Here is a 22,378-nt window from a genome sequence, read left to right as displayed (position 1 = left end):
AAAGATTTTGAATATTCTTTTTTCACTTTGTCATTATGGGATACTGAGTCCAGATTGGGGTATTTAGCACAAGGCCGCAACATTTAAACTGTGAAAAAAGTAAAAGGGTCTGAGGACTTTCCGAATGCAGTGTTTTCAGTTCTGCATATTGAGGCTGTGTTGTAAATTTATAATAGTAGCTTTAAGTTTAGGGACATTACTGCCTAGTGTCATTAAAGAGCATCAGTGACTTGAGGTACAATGGTGCCTAAAAGTTTTCCATATTTCTGCATATGGCCAGTTTCACACTGGCGTTAAAGGGGATCCGAGTTATATAAAAAAAAAAACGCATTAAAACTCATCAGCAGTGATGGTCAGTTCGCAGTGTTCGCCAACGAACACATGCAGGCTGCCATCTTGACTCACCCGTCCGGCGATGCACAGATAAGCCCTTATCTGTGCCTGTGCCGGGAGCCGGTCTGAAATCAAATGCAGTCACCGGGAGCAGGCAGTTCCGAGAACAGGGGGCCTTCATCGGGCTGTTCTCGGAAATGCCTGCTCCCGGTGACCGCATTTGATTTCAGACCGGCTCCTGGCACAGGCAAGGGTTTACCTCACCGGACGGGTGAGTCAAGATGGCAGCCTGCATGTGTTCGCTGGCGAACACTGCGTACTGACCATCACTGCTCATCATGACACACATATACATTGGTTAAGCTTGATTTCTTAAGAGAAAAACCATACTTACACCTTTGTATAGTTCTGTTATCCATGCTTTGTTTACATGCTGCAGAAAAGCTGTGGGCAGGGCCAGCGTTATAACCCGGCATCCCCGGGCAAGTGCCGGGGCCCAATGCTCCTGGGGGGGCCCACTGAGATGCTATGAGCACTTCCATCAATACAGATGGAAGCTCTCACTGCTGTCATTTCACTTACGCAGTACCCCTTTTGGTGGGCCCTCTGAGTCACATGAGGCTGGCTGCTGCAGAGACTCAGAACACGCCCCTTCTACACAGGACATGCTGACTGAGGAAAGAGACCGGCAGGGCTGGAGCAGAGAAGTGTGAAGACAGTCTGTGAGTAAGTCTGCACTGTGACTGTCTCTTCTCTGTGGGACAGGAGGGAGGGAACTGTTCGTGCGGCTGCTGGATGCTGCTTTATTCTATTTAGTTATTTTACTGTTTCATTAAGCAGTTTGTCTCCATGACACCCACCCCCCCATCCTGTCCTATCTCATCTTTATGGAGCCCCTGCTGTCTCCTTTCCTCCCTCATGTATCCAGAGCTCCTGTTCCACCCTCCTATCTACTATTGCTGCCCTGCACAGACCTCCTCCCCCTCAGAGCCCCTTCCATCTACTTGCTGTGTCCACCCCTCCTGTCCATCCAGGGCCCCGGGCCCCTGTCTCACTCCTTTGCCTCTCATTATGGTGGCATCTGATTCGCATTCACCACAAGGACCTTCTAACGTCACAGGGTCATGTGACTGTGCCCCCCACCCAGTACTGTGCCCCTTTATAACCTGCATTGTGCCCTCTTACCACACCCTGTGCAGTGCCCCTAGTCATTCCCTGTACTGTGCCCCCTTATACCCTTTTATCCAGTCACTGTATGGTGGTTTTATCATTGTATGGAGGTGTTATCACTATATGGCGGTGGTATCCATAACTGTATGGCCATAACTGTATCCCCTTCCCTGCCCACACCACTTTTTTTAGACCTGGCATGAGCGGGAAAAGATACAGATTGCGGTGTTAAGGACCTTTGCGCCACAATCTGTGTCAGAAATACGCCTAATATAGACGTATTCCTATATAATAAATGACCACCTAATTGTATTATTATTCGGGGGTAGGGCTAATGTGTTTATATTATATAGATTCTAGTGTATTATACTGCGCCCTGTATTTCCCAGTAGAAAATTATCCTTGGGTGACACAGTCCTCATCCCTGACCACCAGGACCAGTTTGCGCTCTGTCAGTACATGTAAATGTGGGGACATGTAAATGTAAAAAAATGCCTCAAGGGGGCCCACTGGGATTTATCGCCCAAGGGCCCTTATGAACCTGGACCCGGCCCTGGCTGTGGGGCGTGTAACAACAATGACTGAGCTTTCCCTCATGAATATTTGTGGGCACGAATAATCTGACCTTCCCCTCACCCTGCGCTGCACATCCTAATTTTGCATAAAAAACACAGTCACATGATCATCTCCTAACTCACACAGGCAGAAGATCTTTCTGTCACATTGCAGATACACAGATATATATGTATCTAATTATTGTAAGCTATATGACAGCTATATGTATCTAAGCTCTATGACAGCCATGTGTATCTAAGCTATATGACAGCTATATGTATCTAAGCTCTATGACAGCCATGTGTATCTAAGCTATGTGACACCTACATCTATCTAAGCTATAGGAGAGCTATATCTTTCTTATCTATATGACAGCCATGTGTATCTAAGCTATATGACAGCTATATGTATCTAAGCTATATGACACCTACATATATCTAAGCTATATGACGGCCATATGTATCTAAGCTATATGACGGCCATATGTATCTAAGCTATATGACGGCCATATGTATCTAAGCTATATGACGGCCATATGTATCTAAGCTACAAACCAGATTCCCAAAAAGTTGGGACACTAAACAAATTGTGAATATAAACTGAATGCAATGATGTGGAGATGGCAAATGTCAATATGTTATTTGTAATAGAACGTAGATGACAGATCAAACGTTTAATCTGAGTACATTTATAATTTTAAAGGAAAAATACGTTGATTCAAATTTTCACGGTGTCAACAAATCCCAAAAAAGTTGGGACAAGTAGCAACAAGAGGCTGGAAAAAGTAAATTTGAGCATAACGAAGAGCTGGAAGACCAATTAACACTAATTAGGTCCATTGGCAACATGATTGGGTATAAAAAGAGCTTCTCAGAGTGGCAGTGTCTCTCAGAAGCCAAGATGGGTAGAGGATCACCAATTCCCACAATGTTGCGCAGAAAGATAGTGGAGCAATATCAGAAAGATGTTACCCAGCGAAAAATTGCAAAGACTTTCCATCTATCATCATCAACTGTGCATAACATCATCCGAAGATTCAGAGAATCTGGAACAATGTCTGTGCGTAAGGGCCAAGGCCGTGAAACCATACTGGATGCCCGTGATCTCCGGGCCCTTAAACGACACTGCACCACAAACAGGAATGCTACTGTAAATCCCAGAATGGGCTCAGGAATACTTCCAGAAACCATTGTCAGTGACCACAATCCACCGTGCCATCCGCTGTTGCCAGCTGAAACTCTACAGTGCAAAGAAGAAGCCATTTCTAAGCAAGATCCACAAGCTCAGGCGTTTTCACTGGGCCAGGGGTCATTTACAATGGAGTGTGGCAAAATGGAAGACTGTTCTGTGGTAAGACGAGTCACGATTCGAAGTTCTTTTTAGAAATCTGGGACGCAATGTCATCCGGACCAAAGAGGACAAGGACAACCCAAGTTGTTATCAATGCTCAGTTCAGAAGCCTGCATCTCTGATGGTATGGGGTGGCATGAGTGCGTGTGGCATGGGCAGCTTGCATGTCTGGAAAGGCACCATCAATGCAGAACAATATATTCAAGTTCTAGAACAACATCTGCTCCCATCCAGACGTCATCTCTTTCAGGGAAGACCCTGCATTTTTCAACAAGATAATGCCAGACCACATTCTGCATCAATCACAACATCATGGCTGCGTAGGAGAAGGATCCGGGCACTGAAATGGCCAGTCTGCAGTCCAGATCTTTCACCTATAGAGAACATTTGGCGCATCATAAAGAGGAAGGTGCAACAAAGAAGGCCCAAGACGATGGAACAGTTAGAGGCCTGTATTAGACAAGAATGGGAGAGCATTCCTATTTCTAAACCTGAGAAACTGGTCTCCTCGGTCCCCAGACGTCTGTTGAGTGTTGTAAGAAGAAGGGGAGATGCCACACAGTGGTGAAAATGGCCTTGTCCCAACTTTTTGGGGATTTGTTGACACCATGAAATTCTGATTCAACATATTTTTCCCTTAAAATGGTACATTTTCTCAGTTTAAACTTTTGTTCCGTGATTTATGTTCTATTCTGAATAAAATATTAGAAGTTGGCACCTCCACATCATTGCATTCAGTTTTTATTCACGATTTGTATAGTGTCCCAACTTTTTGGGAATCCGGTTTGTATATGACAGCTATATGTATCTAAGCTATATGACAGCCATATGTATCTAAGCTATATGACACCTACATCTATCTAAGCTATATGACAGCTATATGTATCTAAGCTCTATGACACCTATATGTATCTAAGCTATATGACACCTATATGTATCTAAGCTATATGACAGCTATATGTATCTAAGCTATATGACACCTAAATCTATCTAAGCTATATGACAGCCATATGTATCTAAGCTATGTGACAGCTATATGTATCTAAGCTATATGACACCTACATCTATCTAAGCTATATGACAGCTATATGTATCTAAGCTATATGACAGCTATATGTATCTAAGCTATATGACAGCTATATGTATCTAAGCTATATGAGACTTACATCTATCAAAGCTATATCTAAGCTATATGTATCTAAGATATTAATAAAAAAAAAATCTATCACCTATACACAAAAGTTTTTTTAAATGTCAGGTCATTGGACTTCTGACTACTGGGAGCCCCTGAGATCGCACTTGAAGATATTTTTTTTTTTACATTTTTCTATTTTTTATACTTTTTTTTTTACACTTTCATGACTCAGACCCTCTTGGTTCTTGAAAATCCAGTGGGTCTGATGGCTCTACAATACACTGCAGTACACTGTATAGTGTACTGCAGTGTATTTTCATTCACAGTAAGCCTGTTCAGGCTCCTGCCTCTGACAGGACCCTGTCAGGCTTACATACCATGGGAAGCCTGGGTGCCTATGTAAGGTGTCCAGTTGCCATGGTAACCATCGGGCGCCCGATGGGAGGGGGGAAGGAGGGACCTTCCTCCTACTATTATGATCAATCGGGACGCTGCCACAACAGTGCAGCGCCCGATGGGGAGGGAGGGAACTTCCTCCCTGTTAACCCCTTCCATACAGCGGTCCCTATGGATGTCACAGCAGACAATCTACTACTGCTTGGCCATCTTGGAAAATTGTCGGGGAGAGGTGGGGTGGGGGTTGGCCCCCTCATTGTTACCTGGTCCCGCTCGGCCATCCTGAAAGGAGGGTGATTGGAGCACAATATACACAGCAGCGCAGCCGCAATCTCCTCAACACTCACCCAGGAGATCAGAGGTCCGCTGCTGAACGCTGCGATTGGGTCAAATCTGACTGACCAATCGCAGCGATCCAAAGGCAGGGACTGCTGTGATTGTGTCCTCTGCCGGGTCATAGCACCCATTTAGATGCCAGTGTCACCGCAAGCCGACACTTTAATCTCATGATGTACTGTGCACGTCATGATGCAGTAACTAACACCACATCATGATGTGCACAGTATGTCATTAGTCACTAAGGGGTTAAACCAAAAAGTTCTGTTTTGGTGTCATCTGTGAACAAAACATTGTTCAAATAGCATTCTGGTTTGTCCAGGTGATCTTTAGCAAACTATAGATTGGCAATAATGGTTTTTTGGAGAGCGGCAACTTTCGCCTCAGAATCCTGCCATTTTAGTTCAGAACAACAATTGTTAAGTGTCCTTCTAACGGTGGACCCATGAACATCTTTAGGTTGTATGAGAAAGGCCTTTAGTTGTTTAGAGGTTACCTTGGGTTTCTTTGCGACCTTGCAGACTATTATTATTATTTAGACATCTTGCTCTTGGAATGATCTTTCTTGGTTTATCACTACTGGGGAGGGCAGGCATGGGATTCAGCCAGATCCGGCAGCAGGGCAGTAGGAGTTTAGCTCCTTAGGCTTTTTAAAAGTTGGGTGGTATGTGTGTGCAGTGTATACATGGTCTATTTATGTATGTGTACCATGTATATAGTGTATTTATGTATATGTGTGTTGCATATATATGGTGTATGTCAGTGGCGTGCCTAGGGTGTTTGGCACCCGGGGCGGGTCCTTTCTCTGGCAGCCCCCTCCCACCCCCCAATACTTGACCACATACCTCTTACATCCAGGGACATCTCCTGTCATGTAGACCTTCTCTTTCCTCTTCTCCTCCACCATGACAAATTCTTTCAGCCGCATCCCGTCTCTACAGAGTCTGTAATATAAACATGTTAGATTTCTCAGTTTTTCTATCAACCTCCCCATCCTGGTGTCCCCACAGTGTCATCTTGCTGCCATGCCCAAAACTGTGCCCGCTGTGCCCCCAATGCCACAGGTACTATACTGCTGAAAAAATAGTGACCCCAGTAGACATAATTGGGGTCGTTTATCAAACTGGTGTAAAGTAGAACTGGATTTCCAAAAGAGCTGTCAAAAATGAAAGGTGGAATCTGATTGGCTGCTATGGGCAACTAAGCCAGTTCTACTTTACATCAGTTTGATAAATTACCCCAAATGTCCCTATAGTGTCTACAGCAGCTATAATGCCCCCTTAGAGTTTCCCCAGTAATAATAACACCCCATATTGTGCTCCAGGTAATCATTTCTGTATAGTATCCCTAGAAATAATAGAATTGCCCCTACAGTGCCTCCACAATGACAATGCCCCCACGCTGCCCCATTGTCACAGAATGTGTACAGGTAACAAGGCAAAACAACATGCATAAATGTCTCGCTGGATCCAAAAGCTAAGGAACGAAAGGGAGACCCCTGTATAAGACCTGGCACTTTCCCTGGCTGCTCAGCCTATGCATAGATCCAAATGGTGGAGGTATGCATATCCACGAACCTTGACTATAAAGCCCTGAGCACCCTACATTAGTGAGGGGACACGACCACCGGCTCCCTACACCAGACACGGAGGGAGTCAGGGTCACCTGGGATCCAGCAAACAGAAAATAACAGATAACAGTGTAACACTTAACTTTGTGGAGGAGAGGAGAACCAGATGGGCAAGCACACATACTCCAGGAAGAAATATAAGCCGCCCAGAAAAGCATTCTGGGAAAGAATTTAAAGGGAAACAATTAGTCCAACACATAACAGCTGAGAGATGCTAATGAGAGGAGGAGCTGAATACCACAACACAGAACTCAAGGGGGAGGTTCTGAAAGGCCTCTGTCAGAGCTTCTCAGCTGTCTGGTTGTGACAGTACCCCTCCCTCTACGAGTGGACTCCGGACACTCAGAACCCACCTTCTCAGGATGGGACCTATGGAAAGCCTTGATGAGACGAGAGGCTTTAATGTCCGTCACTGAGACCCACATCCTCTCCTCAGGACCATACCCCTCCCAGTGAACAAGGTACTGAAGAGAACCGCGGACAAGACGAGAATCCACAATCCTAGAGACCTGAAATTCAAGATTCCCATCAACCATAATCGGAGGAGGAGGCAAAGGCGAGGGTACAATGGGTTGAACATAAGGTTTCAATAAGGACTTATGAAAAACATTATGGATCTTCCAAGTCTGAGGAAGATCAAGACGGTATGCAACAGGATTGATGACAGACAGGATTTTGTAAGGCCCAATAAACCTAGGACCCAACTTCCAGGAGGGAACCTTCAATTTGATATTCTTGGTAGACAACCACACCAGATCACCAACATTCAGGTCCGGACCAAGCACACGTCTCTTATCAGCCACACGCTTATATCTCTCACGTCATGCTCTTTAGATTATCTTGAATCTTTTGCCAAATAGATGACAAAGACGAGGAGAATCTGTCCTCATCAGGTAAACCAGAAGACCCCTCTCCCGAGAAAGTCCCAAACTGTGGATGAAACCCATATGCACCAAAAAATGGTGACTTATCAGAGGACTCCTGACGACGGTTATTTAAAGCAAACTCAGCAAGGGACAAAAAAGAACACCAATCCTCTTGATTCTCCGCCACAAAACAGCGCAGATATGTCTCCAGATTCTGATTGACGCGCTCTGTCTGGCCATTCGACTGCGGGTGGAAAGCAGAAGAGAATGACAACCGAACCCCCAAGCGAGAACAGAAAGCCTTCCAGAATCTGGAAACAAACTGCGTGCCCCTATCAGAGACTATGTCTGAAGGAATACCGTGCAATTTGACAATGTGATCAACAAATGCCTGCGCCAGCGTCTTAGCATTGGGCAAACCAGGAAAAGGGATGAAATGCACCATTTTGCTAAAACGGTCCACCACCACCAGAATCACAGTCTTCCCCGAGGAACGAGGCAGGTCCGTGATAAAGTCCATGGACAGATGTGTCCAAGGACGGGAAGGAATGGGTAAGGGAAGGAGAGGACCTGATGGCCGTGAATGAGGGACTTTGGCACGAGCGCAAGTCTCGCAGGCTGCCACAAAACCCTCAACCGACTTACGAAGCGCAGGCCACCAGAATCTCCGAGCGATGAGATCCAGTGTGGCTCTTACCCCCGGGTGCCCAGCAAGGACCGTATCGTGGTGTTCTTTAAAAATCTTGTGTCTTAAAGCGAGAGGCACAAACAACCTCCCAGGAGGACAAAGATCAGGAGCCTCTGACTGGGCTGCCTGCACCTCTGCCTCCAATTCAGGAAAAAGAGCAGAGACCACCACACCTTCAGCCAAAATGGGACCCGGGTCTTCAAAATTCCCGCCTCCCGGAAAACAACGTGACAGGGCATCTGCCTTCACATTCTTAACTCCAGGGCGGAACGTGACAACAAAATTAAACCTAGAAAAGAACAACGACCATCTGGCCTGTCTCGGGTTCAGACGCTTGGCTGACTCCAAGTAGGCCAGATTTTTATGGTCAGTAAATACGGTAATAGGGTGTCTGGCTCCCTCTAGCCAATGGCGCCATTCCTCAAAAGCCAACTTGATGGCCAACAATTCCCTATCTCCCACATCGTAATTTCTCTCTGCGGAGGAGAGTTTTCTTGAGAAAAAGGCACACGGTCGCCAATTGGCAGGAGAGGAACCCTGAGACAAGACCGCCCCCACACCCACCTCAGAAGCATCAACCTCAACTATGAAGGGTAACGAAACATCAGGTTGCACCAAGATGGGAGCGGAAGCAAAACTCTCCTTGATATCAGAAAAAGCCTTACGCGCCTCTACTGACCAAGAAGAAAAATCTACCCCCTTTCTGGTCATATCAGTGAGTGGTTTAACAATAGAAGAATAATTCAAGATGAACTTCCTGTAATAATTGGCAAAGCCCAAAAAACGCATCAGCGCCTTTTGATTCTCAGGAAGCTCCCACTCAAGCACAGCGCGGACCTTCTCTGGGTCCATGCGAAAACCAGAAGCGGAGAGAAGAAACCCCAGAAATTGAATTTCTGGAACCGCAAACACACATTTTTCCAGTTTCGCATATAATTTATTCTCCCGCAGGATGAGCAAGACCTGACGTAAATGTTCCTTATGAGTTTTGAAATCGGGAGAAAAAATCAAAATGTCATCCAAATACACCAATACAAATTTTCCCATCAAATGATAAAAAATGCTGTTCACGAAATGCTGGAAAACGGCTGGGGCATTCATCAAACCAAAAGGCATAACCAAGTTTTCAAAATGGCCCTCAGGGGTATTGAAGGCCGTCTTCCATTCGTCCCCTTCTCTGACCCTGACCAGGTTGTATGCCCCTCTTAAATCTAATTTGGAAAAGAGTTTAGCCCCAACAACCTGGTTAAATAGGTCCGGGATCAGAGGAAGCGGATAAGGGTCACGAATTGTGATATTGTTCAGCTCCCTGAAATCCAGACAAGGTCTTAAAGAACCATCTTTTTTCTTAACAAAGAAAAAACCAGCGGCAACAGGTGACTTCGAGGGTCGTATGTGTCCCTTTCTCAGACTCTCAGAGATATAAGCACGCATAGCGATCCTCTCAGGTTGGGAAAGATTGTATAAACGAGATTTAGGCAGCTTGGCGTCTGGGATGAGATTAATAGGGCAATCGTACTCCCTGTGCGGGGGCAAATCCTGAACTCCACTCTCAGAGAAGACATCCGAAAATTCAGAGAGAAAAGATGGTATAGTCTTAGTAGCAACCTTAGAAACAGATGTCATGAGGCAATTCTCTCTGCAAAAGTCACTCCAACCATTTATTTGCTTCGCTTGCCAATCAATGGTGGGGTTATGCTTAGTGAGCCAGGGCAGCCCCAACACCAGCGGGGTGGGCAAACCGCTAAGGACGAAACATGACACATCCTCAACATGAGCATCACTCACAATTAAACGGATATTGTGAACTATGCCCTTTAATGATTTCTGAGAAAGTGGAGCGGAATCGATAGCAAATACAGGAATATCCTTTCTCAAAGCGCACACCTGGAAACCATGAGTTATCGCAAAGTGATTATCAATGAGATTGACCGCTGCTCCACTATCCACAAAAATCTCACAAAAAATGTTCTTGCTCTCTAGCGCCACCCTAGCCGGCAGGACAAAACGGGAACTACAAGCAAACGGAAAATCTTCAATCTCCGCCTCAATCCTGCCAATAGTAACAGACGGAACATTTTTCAAAGATTTTTTCCTCTTTGTTTCTTTATTATACCCAGAGAACTGCCTGAATCTCCTAGAGGGACAAATATTTGCCAAATTATTAATACCTCCACAACAAAAACAAACCCTCCCATGCGGGCTGAATCTTCTATTGTCAGAAGCAATCAACCCCAACTGCATGGGCTCCTGCTCAGAAGGGGCTGACAGCGACTGAGACCCCTGCGCACAGAATGGGACCGCTGCACAGTCCTGGGACCGAGTATGACAGGAAGGAGAGATCTCTCCTCTCTCTCTAAGACGCCTGTCAATACGAACGGCCTGAGACATAGCAGAGTCCAAAGAAATAGGCCTTTCATGAAAGGCAAATGCATCTTTCAATCCCTCTGAAAGACCATGGCAAAATTGACTTCGGAGTGCAGCATCATTCCAACCAGTATCAGCTGCCCAACTCCGAAATTCTGAGCAGTATATTTCTGCGGATTGTTTACCCTGGCATAGGAGACGTAGTCTAGACTCCGCCAGAGCAATACGATCCGGATCATCATATATCTGACCCAGGGCTAAAAAGAATTCATCCACTGAACGGAGGGGCCGTGCCCCCTCCGGCAGCGAAAAGGCCCAGGACTGAGCGTTACCCCTGAGCAGCGATATAATGATCCCCACCCTCCGTTCCTCATCTCCAGAGGAAAGGGGAAGAAGGCGAAAATGGAGTTTGCAAGCCTCTCTAAAACGCACAAAATTCTCACTACCCCCGGAGAACGTATCCGGGAGCGAGATCTTAGGCTCAGAACAAGCTCCATGAACGCAAGCTGAACCGGTCACTTGAAGCTGAGACAAAGTCTTACGGAGGTCTGCTACCTCCAATGAAAGACCCTAGAAGCGTTCAGCCAAAAGTGAAACCGGATCCATGCTTAAGACGGTTTTGGCGGCTTATAATGTCACGGAATGTGTACAGGTAACAAGGCAAAACAACATGTATAAATGTCTCGCTGGATCCAAAAGCTAAGGAACGAAAGGGAGACCCCTGTATAAGACCTGGCTTTTTCCCTGGCTGCTCAGCCTATGCATAGATCCAAATGGTGGAGGTATGCATATCCACGAACCTTGACTATAAAGCCCTGAGCACCCTACATTAGTGAGGGGACACGACCACCGGCTCCCTACACCAGACACGGAGGGAGTCAGGGTCACCTGGGATCCAGCAAACAGAAAATAACAGATAACAGTGTAACACTTAACTTTGTGGAGGAGAGGAGAACCAGATGGGCAAGCACACATACTCCAGGAAGAAATATAAGCCGCCCAGAAAAGCATTCTGGGAAAGAATTTAAAGGGAAACAATTAGTCCAACACATAACAGCTGAGAGATGCTAATGAGAGGAGGAGCTGAATACCACAACACAGAACTCAAGGGGGAGGTTCTGAAAGGCCTCTGTCAGAGCTTCTCAGCTGTCTGGTTGTGACACCCATATAGTAATTTACATTATACTGCCCCCATAGTAATTTGCCCCCACAGAGTAATTTCCCCCACACTGCCCCCATACAGTAATTTCCCCAATACTGCCCCCCACACAGTAATTTGCCCCACACTGCCCCCATACAGTAATTTCCCCAATACTGCCCCCCACACAGTAATTTGCCCCACACTGCCCCCATACAGTAATTTCCCCAATACTGCCCCCCACACAGTAATTACCCCCACACTGCCCTCATATAGTAATTTGCCCCACACAGTAGTTTGACACAGTAATTTCCCCCACACAGTAGTTTCCCCCACACAGTAGTTCCCCCCAACACTGTCCCCACACAGTAACTGCCCCCACACAGTAGTTTCCCCCACACTGCCCCCACACAGTAGTTTCCCCCACACAGTAGTTTCCCCCACACTGCCCCCACACAGTTATTTCCCCCACACAGTAACTGCCCCCATGCAGTAGTTTCCCCCACACAGTAATTTCCCCCACACTGTCCCCACACAGTAACTGCCCCCACACAGTAGTTTCCCCCACACTGCCCTCACACAGTAGTTTCCACCACACAGTAGTTTCCCCCAACACTGTCCCCACACAGTAGTTTCCCCCACACAGTGATTTCCCCCACACAGTGATTTCCCCCACACAGTGATTTCCCACACACAGTGATTTCCCCCACAAAGTGATTTCCCCCACAAAGTGATTTCCCCCACACAGTGATTTCCCCCACACAGTAATTTCCCCCAACACTGTCCCCACACAGTAACTGCCCCCACACAGTAGTTTCCCCCACACTGCCCTCACACAGTAGTTTCCACCACACAGTAGTTTCCCCCAACACTGTCCCCACACAGTAATTTTCCCCACACAGTAGTTTCCCCCACACAGTGATTTCCCCCACACAGTGATTTCCTCCACACAGTGATTTCCCCCACACAGTGATTTCCCCCACACAGTGATTTCCCCCACACAGTGATTTCCCCCACACAGTGGTTTCCCCCACACAGTAGTTTCCCCCACACAGTAGTTTCCCCCACACAGTAGTTTCCCCCACACAGTAGTTTCCCCCACACAGTAGTTTCCCCCACACAGTAGTTTCCCCCACACAGTAGTTTCCCCCACACAGTAGTTTCCCCCACACAGTAGTTTCCCCCAACACTGTCCCCACACAGTAACTGCCCCCACACAGTAGTTTCCCCCACACTGCCCTCACACAGTAGTTTCCACCACACAGTAGTTTCCCCCAACACTGTCCCCACACAGTAACTGCCCCCCCACAGTTTCCCCCACACTGCCCCCCCACACTGTCCCCACATATGTAATTTCCCCCACACTGCCCCATATAGTAATTTGCCCCACACAGTAGTTATCCCTCCCATAATTATTTGCCCCTGCATAGTAATCCCTCCCATAGAAATTTGCCCCCACACAGTATACCACTATAATATTTTTCCCCCACATGTCCTCCTGTGTGCCCCCCCATGTTCCCCATATCATTCCCCACGTCCCCCAAAGTTGGCACATAAAATAAAAAAAACTTCACTGTGCTCCTGCGTCCCAGCACAGGCGCGCACAATTACATCATCACGCAAGCCTGCATCGGGATTTCACTACTGCATAGGCCTCAGGCCCACTAGGCCTGAAGCCTATGGCGGTGATGGGCGGCGGGGCAGGGAACTATGCGCTTCCGTGGCCTGCCACAGTATGTGGGCGTCAGCGCCCCAGCAATGAGCGCGTCCATCTGTATTGATGGAAGCGCTCATTGCTTCTGGCATCCTCCTGAGAGCCGGCACCCGAGGCAGACCGCCCTCCCCCCCAGGTACGCCACTAGTGTATGTATATGTAAACATGTGTCGTGATGCCGTGCGTCCGGGGTTGAGTAGGGAACCTATTGTTAATAATTGGAATCCCACCCCTGAGGGAGGGTAATAATTTACCCATTTGTACACATTCTGACTGTGGATTGATGGGATCCAAAATCTTTAGAAATGGTTTTGTAACATTTTCCAGCCTGATGAACATCAACAACTCCGAAATCTCCTTTGTTTGTGCCATTATACACTTCCACAAGCACCACTGTATTCCAATCTGGTCAGCTCTTTCTGCTCCATAGCATGCTGCCTGTAGATTGCACTGCATTTACACTGCACTGCAGTACAATGTTGTATACTGGAAGTTCTAACATGTGAAGATATGAATTGCTGATTGGATACTCTGTCCCTTTATTTCATTTGTAGAACATTACCCGTCTATTATATATGTCTCAGTTCTTGTTGCAAAATTAAACTTTTCTATGTTTCGGTTTCACTGCAGTTATGCTGGTCCTCACTGGTCTTTGTTTACTTTCCTGCTGACCAGAGCCGTGATACTAGTACATATGTACAGCACGTCACCACTGGCTAGTGGTCAGCTACAGTGGTCAGCTGGATTTACGTGATGTCATCACTGCAAAACAGAGACCGCCGGGGACAACTGAGGCAGCAGTGGATTAAACTGTTATTTTTTTTTATTTTTTTTATTGATATTTACTTTCCTATTAAACTTTTCTGACATTGTTATTTGATTCCTTGGCAACCCTTTTAAAGATCCATACCATTTCTTTATATATATATTTTTTTAACTAATAGTCAAATATACATTTGCTTTTTGAGTCACTTCCTTACTTTGTAACTTTCAAATTATTATTTTTTTCAGGACGTTTATCTATTCAGCTTTTACAAGAGGAAGACCTATACCTTTATTTATAGTATTTTGTGCTGTGATATTTTGCAGTTACAATGGTTTCTTACAAAGTCACTGCATGATATATGTCGCCGAGTACCCTAAAGATTGGTACATGGATATTCGATTTCAATTAGGTAAAAATATGAAGTCAATTCTTAGTAGTTTTAGATCTATCGACTCTTTGTTTATTGTATTTTGTTCATATGCAGTTTTAACCCTTTCCTTGCGTTTCGATGCTTTTTTTATTTTTAAGTCCACAGAGCCATATGAGTACTTGTTTTTTGCAGAACAAATTGTACTTACTAATGGCAAGATTTAATATTGCATAGAATGTAGTGGGGTAAGCTGTGAATACAATAGTGTTGATCACGAATATTCGAATTTTTATCTCGAATATAGATACTTCCAAAATTCATGAATATTTTGAATATAGTTATATATATTCGCAATTTCGAATATTCTAAATTTTCCTGGCTTTTTATTTTTTTATTCGTTTTTTTTTTTTTTTTTTATCAGTACACATGATCCCTCCCTGCTTCAAGCTTGTGGGCCAATAAGAAGGCTGCAATATACTTGACTTTAGGAGTAGTAGTGTTTGCGAATTTTGCTCTATATTCGCTTTTTTCGAATATTCGCTTTATTGCTATATATTCTTGTTTAAGAATATTACGAATATTCGAAAAAACTAAGTTATAGCAATATAGCGAATAATCGAAAAAAACGAATATAGAGCAATTTAGCTAATATAGTGCTATAATCTTTTTTTTTTATAGTTGTAATTTTTTTCCAATCTGAACTTCAGATGAGAAAAAAATTAAAACTATTAGACAAAGAAGATTATAGCACTATATTAGCTAAATTGCTCTATATTCGTTTTTTTCGAATATTCGCTATATTGCTATATATTCTTGTTTTAGTATATTACGAATATTCGAAAAAACAAAGTTATAGCAATATAGCGAATATTCGAAAAAAATAAAATTGAATACAGAGAAATTTAGCTAATATAGTGCTATAATCTTCTTTGTCTAATAGTTGTAATTTTTTTCTCATCTGAAGTTCGGATTGGAAAAAAATTACAACTATAAAAAAAAAAAAAAAGATTATAGCACTATATTAGCTAAATTGCTCTATATTCGTTTTTTTCGAATATTCGCTATATATTCTTGTTTTAGAATATTACGAATATTCAGAAAAACTAAGTTACAGCAATATAGCGAATATTCAAAAAAAAAATCGAATATAGAGCAATTTAGCTAATATAGTGCTATATTCTTCTTTGTCTAATAGTTGTAAGTTGAAAAATTAGCAATATAAATTAGAATCCGAAAATTCAAATTACGAAAATTCGCACATTACACAATCATTACCTTGCCGATTTTTCGAGTAAAAAAAAAAAATTGTAGAATATAACGAATATCCGAATTTGCGATTATTCGACAAATATTCTACAAAATATTCGCGAAATGTTGCGAATTCGAATATGACCCTGCCGCTCATCACTAAAATACAATTCCAAATAGGGTGGAATTGGGGAAAAAAAATAAAAATAATCTGCCGGTTTTACACCATTCAATATGTGGTAAAACTGATATGCTCTTCATTCTCTGGGTTAGTACCAATATGTCGATACTACATATGTATAGTTTTTCTTGAGTTTTATAAACTTTTGGGAAAAAAATGTTCCTTTTCATTTCCATATTCTGACCCCCATAACATTTTTATACTTTTGTCTACGGAGATGTTTGATGGCTCATTTTTGCAGGAAGATCTTTATTTTTGTTAATACCATTTTGGGGTGTGTATGAATTTTTGATCAAAGGCAAAGAAATGAATAAATAGCGAATCGGCCATTTTTAATTTTTCCCGTTATGCTATTCATCAATCACCATATGGGATATTTTTTTTTTATATTTACATTGTACAGGCGATGCCAAGGATGTTGATTTTTTATTTATTATTTAAGTATTTTGATTTAGATTTAGATTTTGGGGAAAGGAGGTTGATTTGAATGTATATATATGTATGGAATTTTCTCTATTATCCTATACAGAAATGGCTATATTACAATTCAGTGCTGCCACCTGCTGGCCTGAATTTGAAATATACAAGTAATGTGCCTGGAAGACTAGTACAGGCTGAGGATCATTACTCACATGGATCACTTTCCTTGATCTCCATCTAGGGGAGACGTTCCTGCCCGCTTCCGGGTTTCCAACCACTCAAATGCGGGGCAAGGGGTTAACTGTCCGTAATCAGCATTATCGCCAATTGCCGATTTTAGCCGCGGCTGTCTGCTGTATGAAACAGTAGGCACCTGGTAGCTGTGGAGCGGGCACCATCTTTAAAGACCCGACATCTGCCATACATGTACAGCGGATGTCAGGAAGGAGTTAAAAAGTTGTAGCTATAAACACTGGCAATACATTTGATTACTATAATTGTATGACATAGGTTATACTGACTGTATTTCAATTACAGGGGTTGTCATATTCGTCCTTGGAATGGGCATAAATATACATAGTGACCATATTCTGCGCACATTAAGAAAACAAATTGAAGAAGTCTCTTACAAGATTCCAGAAGGTAACATGGTTAGCTTATGTACACCCAATATATATAAAGGAACACATGTGTTTAATTATAATGCACTATTATTAAAGGGAACCTGTCACATTGTGGCAGTGCAGCATGGTAGCACTGGTGCACTGGTAGCACTGGTGCCTTGCAGTGCTAGATACTGGGTTCATCTCTGACCACGGACATCTGCATGGTGTTTGTATGTTCTCCCCATGTTTGCATGGCTTTCCTTCCACACTCCCAAAAATAGGCAAATTGTCTTCCTATGAAATTGTGTGTTGTGGTTAAACATCTATATGTCCCTGTTCCCAGGGAGTCGCCCCAGCTAGACAGCTATCTCTGCGCCTTGAGCATGTTTGTCATTGTACATGCAGTCCTATCTGCAGGACACCTATGCCCCTTTGTGCGAAAAATATTTCTCTATTTTACCTGACTCATAAATACGGTACACTGACAAATATCCCTCATACAATCGTGCAGGGCAAGGACTTTTTGGTTTACATTATTACACTGCTAGGAGGAGGCTTCCGCCTAGCAGAGGCCGGCTCTTAAGCACTGCCCTAGCCGTTTTACAGGCTAGGGCAGCGCTAAAACCGACCCATTAGTGCCGGTGACATCACTGGGCTCACTGCTAGGCAGAGGCCTCTGCCTAGCAGTCCCCATGGAGAGCCTGGTACATCACCCGATCTCCAAAAGATGTCTTTATCCTGTGCAATTCAGTGCAGGACAGAGGAAAGCTTTGGAGCATGAAATGCTCTGATGCTCATATCAGCGGGGCTGGAGGGGTCAACATGGGGATATTTCCGGGTTCAGCTCTGAACCCAAACAACCCTTTAGGCCTTTTTGCACACAACCGTATGGCTTTTTCAGTATTTTCCAGTCTTCAAAAAACAGGTTCGCAAAATTTTTTGGGCGGAACGGAACAGCTGGCCCTTGATAGAACAGTACTATCCTTGTCCGTTATGCGGACAATAATAGGACATGTTCTATCTTTGAACGAAAATACGGAAACGGAAGGCATACGGAGTACCTTCCTTTTTTTGCAGACCAAAAATGAATGGGTCCATATACGGAACGAAAAAAAATTGAATGGAAACGGAAGAAAAAAAACATTTGTGTTCAAGAGGCCTTAATGGAAGCTTTGAAAATCCCTATAGACTGTGTTCCCCCTATTGGCGACTGCTAGATAGTTCAGTGCCAGGCCCCATAGCAGTCATATGCTCTGCCTCCATGTTAGTTGCCACACTGGCAGGGAGAATGTCGTAGAGGAACTGAGCAGATTATAATACAGTAGGAAAAGATTTCCTATAACTTGGAATTTATTGGTCTAAATAACTACCCCAAGCTTAGGAGTAAAGTGGGTAGTCCTATCTAGTGATGAGCGAAGCGAGCTTCGGATCCTAGATCTCGCAAAACTTCGGATTAATGCTTTACGGAGATCTGTCTCCATACAGCATCACAATGGCATCCGATGAGGCGAGTTAGTTATTTGTGAAGTATAGCGAAACTATGTTGAATAACTTTGGTATTTGATTTTTAAAGTGGAAAAGCACTTTAAAACTTGGATCCGAACTCGGCTTCGGTTCCGACTGGTACCTCAAATACCTAAATTAGCATCTTAGATACCTAAATAATTAAATTATTTGTAAAAATGTCCCATTTAACATACATATTAAAGTATTTAAAAAAAACTTATATATCCCACATCAACCTGATTATTCATTAGATGCATACACCACTGTGGGATCACTATTACAGCTACACTAATAAATGTTGACACCACACAGTGGACTTATTACTGCAGCAGAGGAGCAGCAACAGTATGGCCCCTTTCACACGGGCGTTGCGGGAAAATGTGCGGGTGCATTGCGGGAACACCCACGATTTTTCCGCGCGAGTGCAAAACATTGTAATGCGTTTTGCACTCGCGTGAGAAAAATCGCGCTTGTTTGGTACCCAAACACGAACTTCTTCACAGAAGCTCGGGCTTGGGATCGGTGTTCTGTAGATTGTATTATTTTCCCTTATAACATGGTTATAAGGGAAAATAATAGCATTCTGAATACAGAATGCATAGTCCAATAGCGCTGGAGGGGTTAAAAAAAAATAAAAAAAATATTTAACTCACCTTAGTCCACTTGTTCGCATAGTCAGCATCTCCTTCTGTCTCCTTTGCTGAACAGGACCTGTGGTGAGCATTAATTACATGAACAGGACCTGTGGTGAGCATTAATTACATGAACAGGACCTGTGGTGACGTCACTCCGGTCATCACATGATCCATCACCATGGTAAAAGATCATGTGATGGAACATGTGATGATCGGAGTGACGTCATCACAGGTCCTGTTCATGTAATTAAGGCTCACCACAGGTCCTGTTCAGCAAAGGAGACAGAAGGAGATGCCGGGCTACGCGAGCAAGTGGACTAAGGTGAGTTAAATATTTTTTTATTTTTTTTTAACCCCTCCAGCGCTATTTGACTATGCATTCTGTATTCAGAATGCTATTATTTTTCCTTATAACCATGTTATAAGGGAAAATAATAATGATCGGGTCCCCATCCCGATCGTCTCCTAGCAACCGTGAGTGAAAATTGCACCGCATCTGCACTTGCTTGCGGATGGTTGCGATTTTCACGCAACCCTATTCATTTCTATGGGGCCTGCGTTACGTGAAAATCACACAATATAGAGCATGCTGCGATTTTCACGCAGCGCATAAGTGATGCGTGAAAATCACCGCTCATGTGCACAGCCCCATAGAAATGAATGGGTCGGTATTCAGTGCGGGTGCAATGTGTTCAACTCACACATCGCATCCGCGCGGAATACTCGCCCGTGTGAAAGGGGCCTATCAATGCCAAACTGGCCTTACTCACCGGCTCTCCTGCATCTCCAGGGGCTAGTCAGTTAGCGAGCACACCGGGCATACAGATTGCACAGACACTTAGCGATCACTGCTGATAGTGTATCGATGTCAAACAATGCAGTATGTAAATATATCTAGTATTTATATACATCTTTAAAAACAGTTCAAATTAGGAATCCGATTTCGGGTTTGGTACCAGCTAATTATATATATTTTTAAAGATGTAGAAATTAATACCGAATTCATTCACCAAAGTCTCACTCGATGAAACGAATTTTGCCTCCACAAGGGCAATACATTTTTAAGCTGTATGGCGCCAGGTCTCCGGACAGCATTAAAAGAAAATGTTAGAACGAATCGACTTTGGATCTACAGTATGATCCAAAGCTCGATTTGCTCAACACTAGTCTTCACTGTTCAGTACTGTGCTGAATACTAGTGAAGAAGGGCAACTCACTGCCAAAAGTCAAATTCAGGGTCAGTTTTCTCACTGAAAAGTTCAAATGAAACTTGTTCTTTATCACTTGTCCTACACATTCCACAAAAAATAAATGGCGGTTACACTTTAAGTGTGGTTTCTTTTTCCAGTATTAACTAAAGCTGGTCATAACTAGTGTTAATCACGAATATTCGAATTTTTATCTTGAATATAGGTACTTCGAAAATTCACGAATATTTCGAATATAGTCATATATATTCGTAATTTCAAATATTCGGAAAAAAAAAATCCCTTTTTTTTTTTAAATCAGTACACATGATCCCTCTGGGCCAATAAGAAGGCTGCAATATACTTGACTTTAGGAGTAGAAGTGTTTGTGAATTTTGCTCTATATTAGTTTTTTCGAATATTCGCCATATTGCTATATATTCTTGTTTTAGAATATTACGAATATTCGAAAAAACTAAGTTATAGCAATATAGCGAATATTCGAAAAAAAATCGAATATAGAGCAATTTAGCTAATATAGTGCTATAATCTTCTTTGTCTAATAGTTGTAAGTAGAAAAATTTGCAATAAAAAATTCGAATCCGAAAATTCGAATTCCGAAAATGTGCATATTACACAATCATTACCTTGCCGATTTTTCAAGTAAAAAAAATCGTAGAATATAACGAATATTTTCGAATTTGCGAATATTCGACGAATATTCTACAAAATATTCACGAAATATCGCGAATTCGAATATGACCCCTGCCGCTCATCACTAGTCATAACATAATAATTACACTACTCTAAAAAAGATGGTTGTACCTAAGGTGCTGAACCTAGTGGACATCAGATTTACTAGATGCACACTAAGCATATCCTGTATAAATAGAATGATGTAGACTTGACATTTAGAGGGCTTTATCGGTAGTTACATATTGATGGCCTACCCTCAGGATTAGTCATCAACATTTAATAAGCAGGGGTCCAACTCCATACACCCCCTCTGATCAGCTGTTGGAAGGGCCACAGAACTTGGGTGAGGCCTTTTTGCAGCTGAGTACCATTCAAATGAATGGAACTGAACTGCAATACTAAACACAGCCATTATAGATTGTACGGCACTGTGCTTGGGATTCTATGAAGAAGGCACAGCTCACATGCCAGCACAGTGGCCCTTTCAAACAGAAAGGAAACAAAAGGTATATCAATGAGATTTTGCTGCTGTAATTTGAGAAGTGTAATTTGACAACTTCTGAGGCTCTCAGAGAACGGGAACCCATGGTCAGGGGACCAGACATGGTGCCAATATAAAAAAATAAAAAAAACTGTAATGAGCTCTCTGGTCCAGTAGATGTACAGAAAAACATTGTAGAGGTATATAAACATGATGCTTGGATGTGGTTTGTTAATATGTTTCATTTCTTTACAGGGGGAATGTTTAATTTTGTATCTGGCGCCAATTTCCTGGGTGAAATTATGGAATGGTATGGTTATGCCATAGCAACATGGTCTCTGCCAGCATTTGCCTTTGCAATATTTACAATGCTTTGCATTGGGCCAAGGGCTTATCATCATCACAGGTAAGGCACAACAGTTTGAATTATAAACATAATGCACAAAACATACAGCAAAACAAATCCTATTTTCCCATCCTACTGCTAATATTTTCCCCAAATATATTGTGATTAAAACTAATCGATAATAACATTGCAGTGACCCACTGGTTCCCTGCTATGGAGGATAAAATACATTGTATGAATTTTGTATCCCAAAGACGGT

General features: G+C 43.2%; 1 protein-coding gene across 1 annotated transcript in view; it reads left to right on the top strand.

Annotated features, from left to right (window-relative positions):
• The window catches only part of SRD5A2 (steroid 5 alpha-reductase 2), a 77,426-nt gene that overhangs the window by 26,633 nt on the left and 28,415 nt on the right, over positions 1-22,378 (top strand). Inside the window, exons 2-4 of the mRNA XM_044268633.1 lie at positions 14,690-14,853; positions 17,201-17,305; positions 22,029-22,179. Of these exons, the coding sequence (XP_044124568.1) occupies positions 14,690-14,853; positions 17,201-17,305; positions 22,029-22,179 (420 nt within the window). The remainder of the gene's footprint in view (positions 1-14,689; positions 14,854-17,200; positions 17,306-22,028; positions 22,180-22,378) is intronic.

The sequence above is a fragment of the Bufo gargarizans genome, chromosome 1 (assembly GCF_014858855.1).
Source record: "Bufo gargarizans isolate SCDJY-AF-19 chromosome 1, ASM1485885v1, whole genome shotgun sequence".
Classification (NCBI taxonomy): Eukaryota; Metazoa; Chordata; class Amphibia; order Anura; family Bufonidae; genus Bufo; species Bufo gargarizans.
Note: the sequence above shows the minus strand (reverse complement) of the source record. Positions and strands in the feature narration are given on the sequence as shown.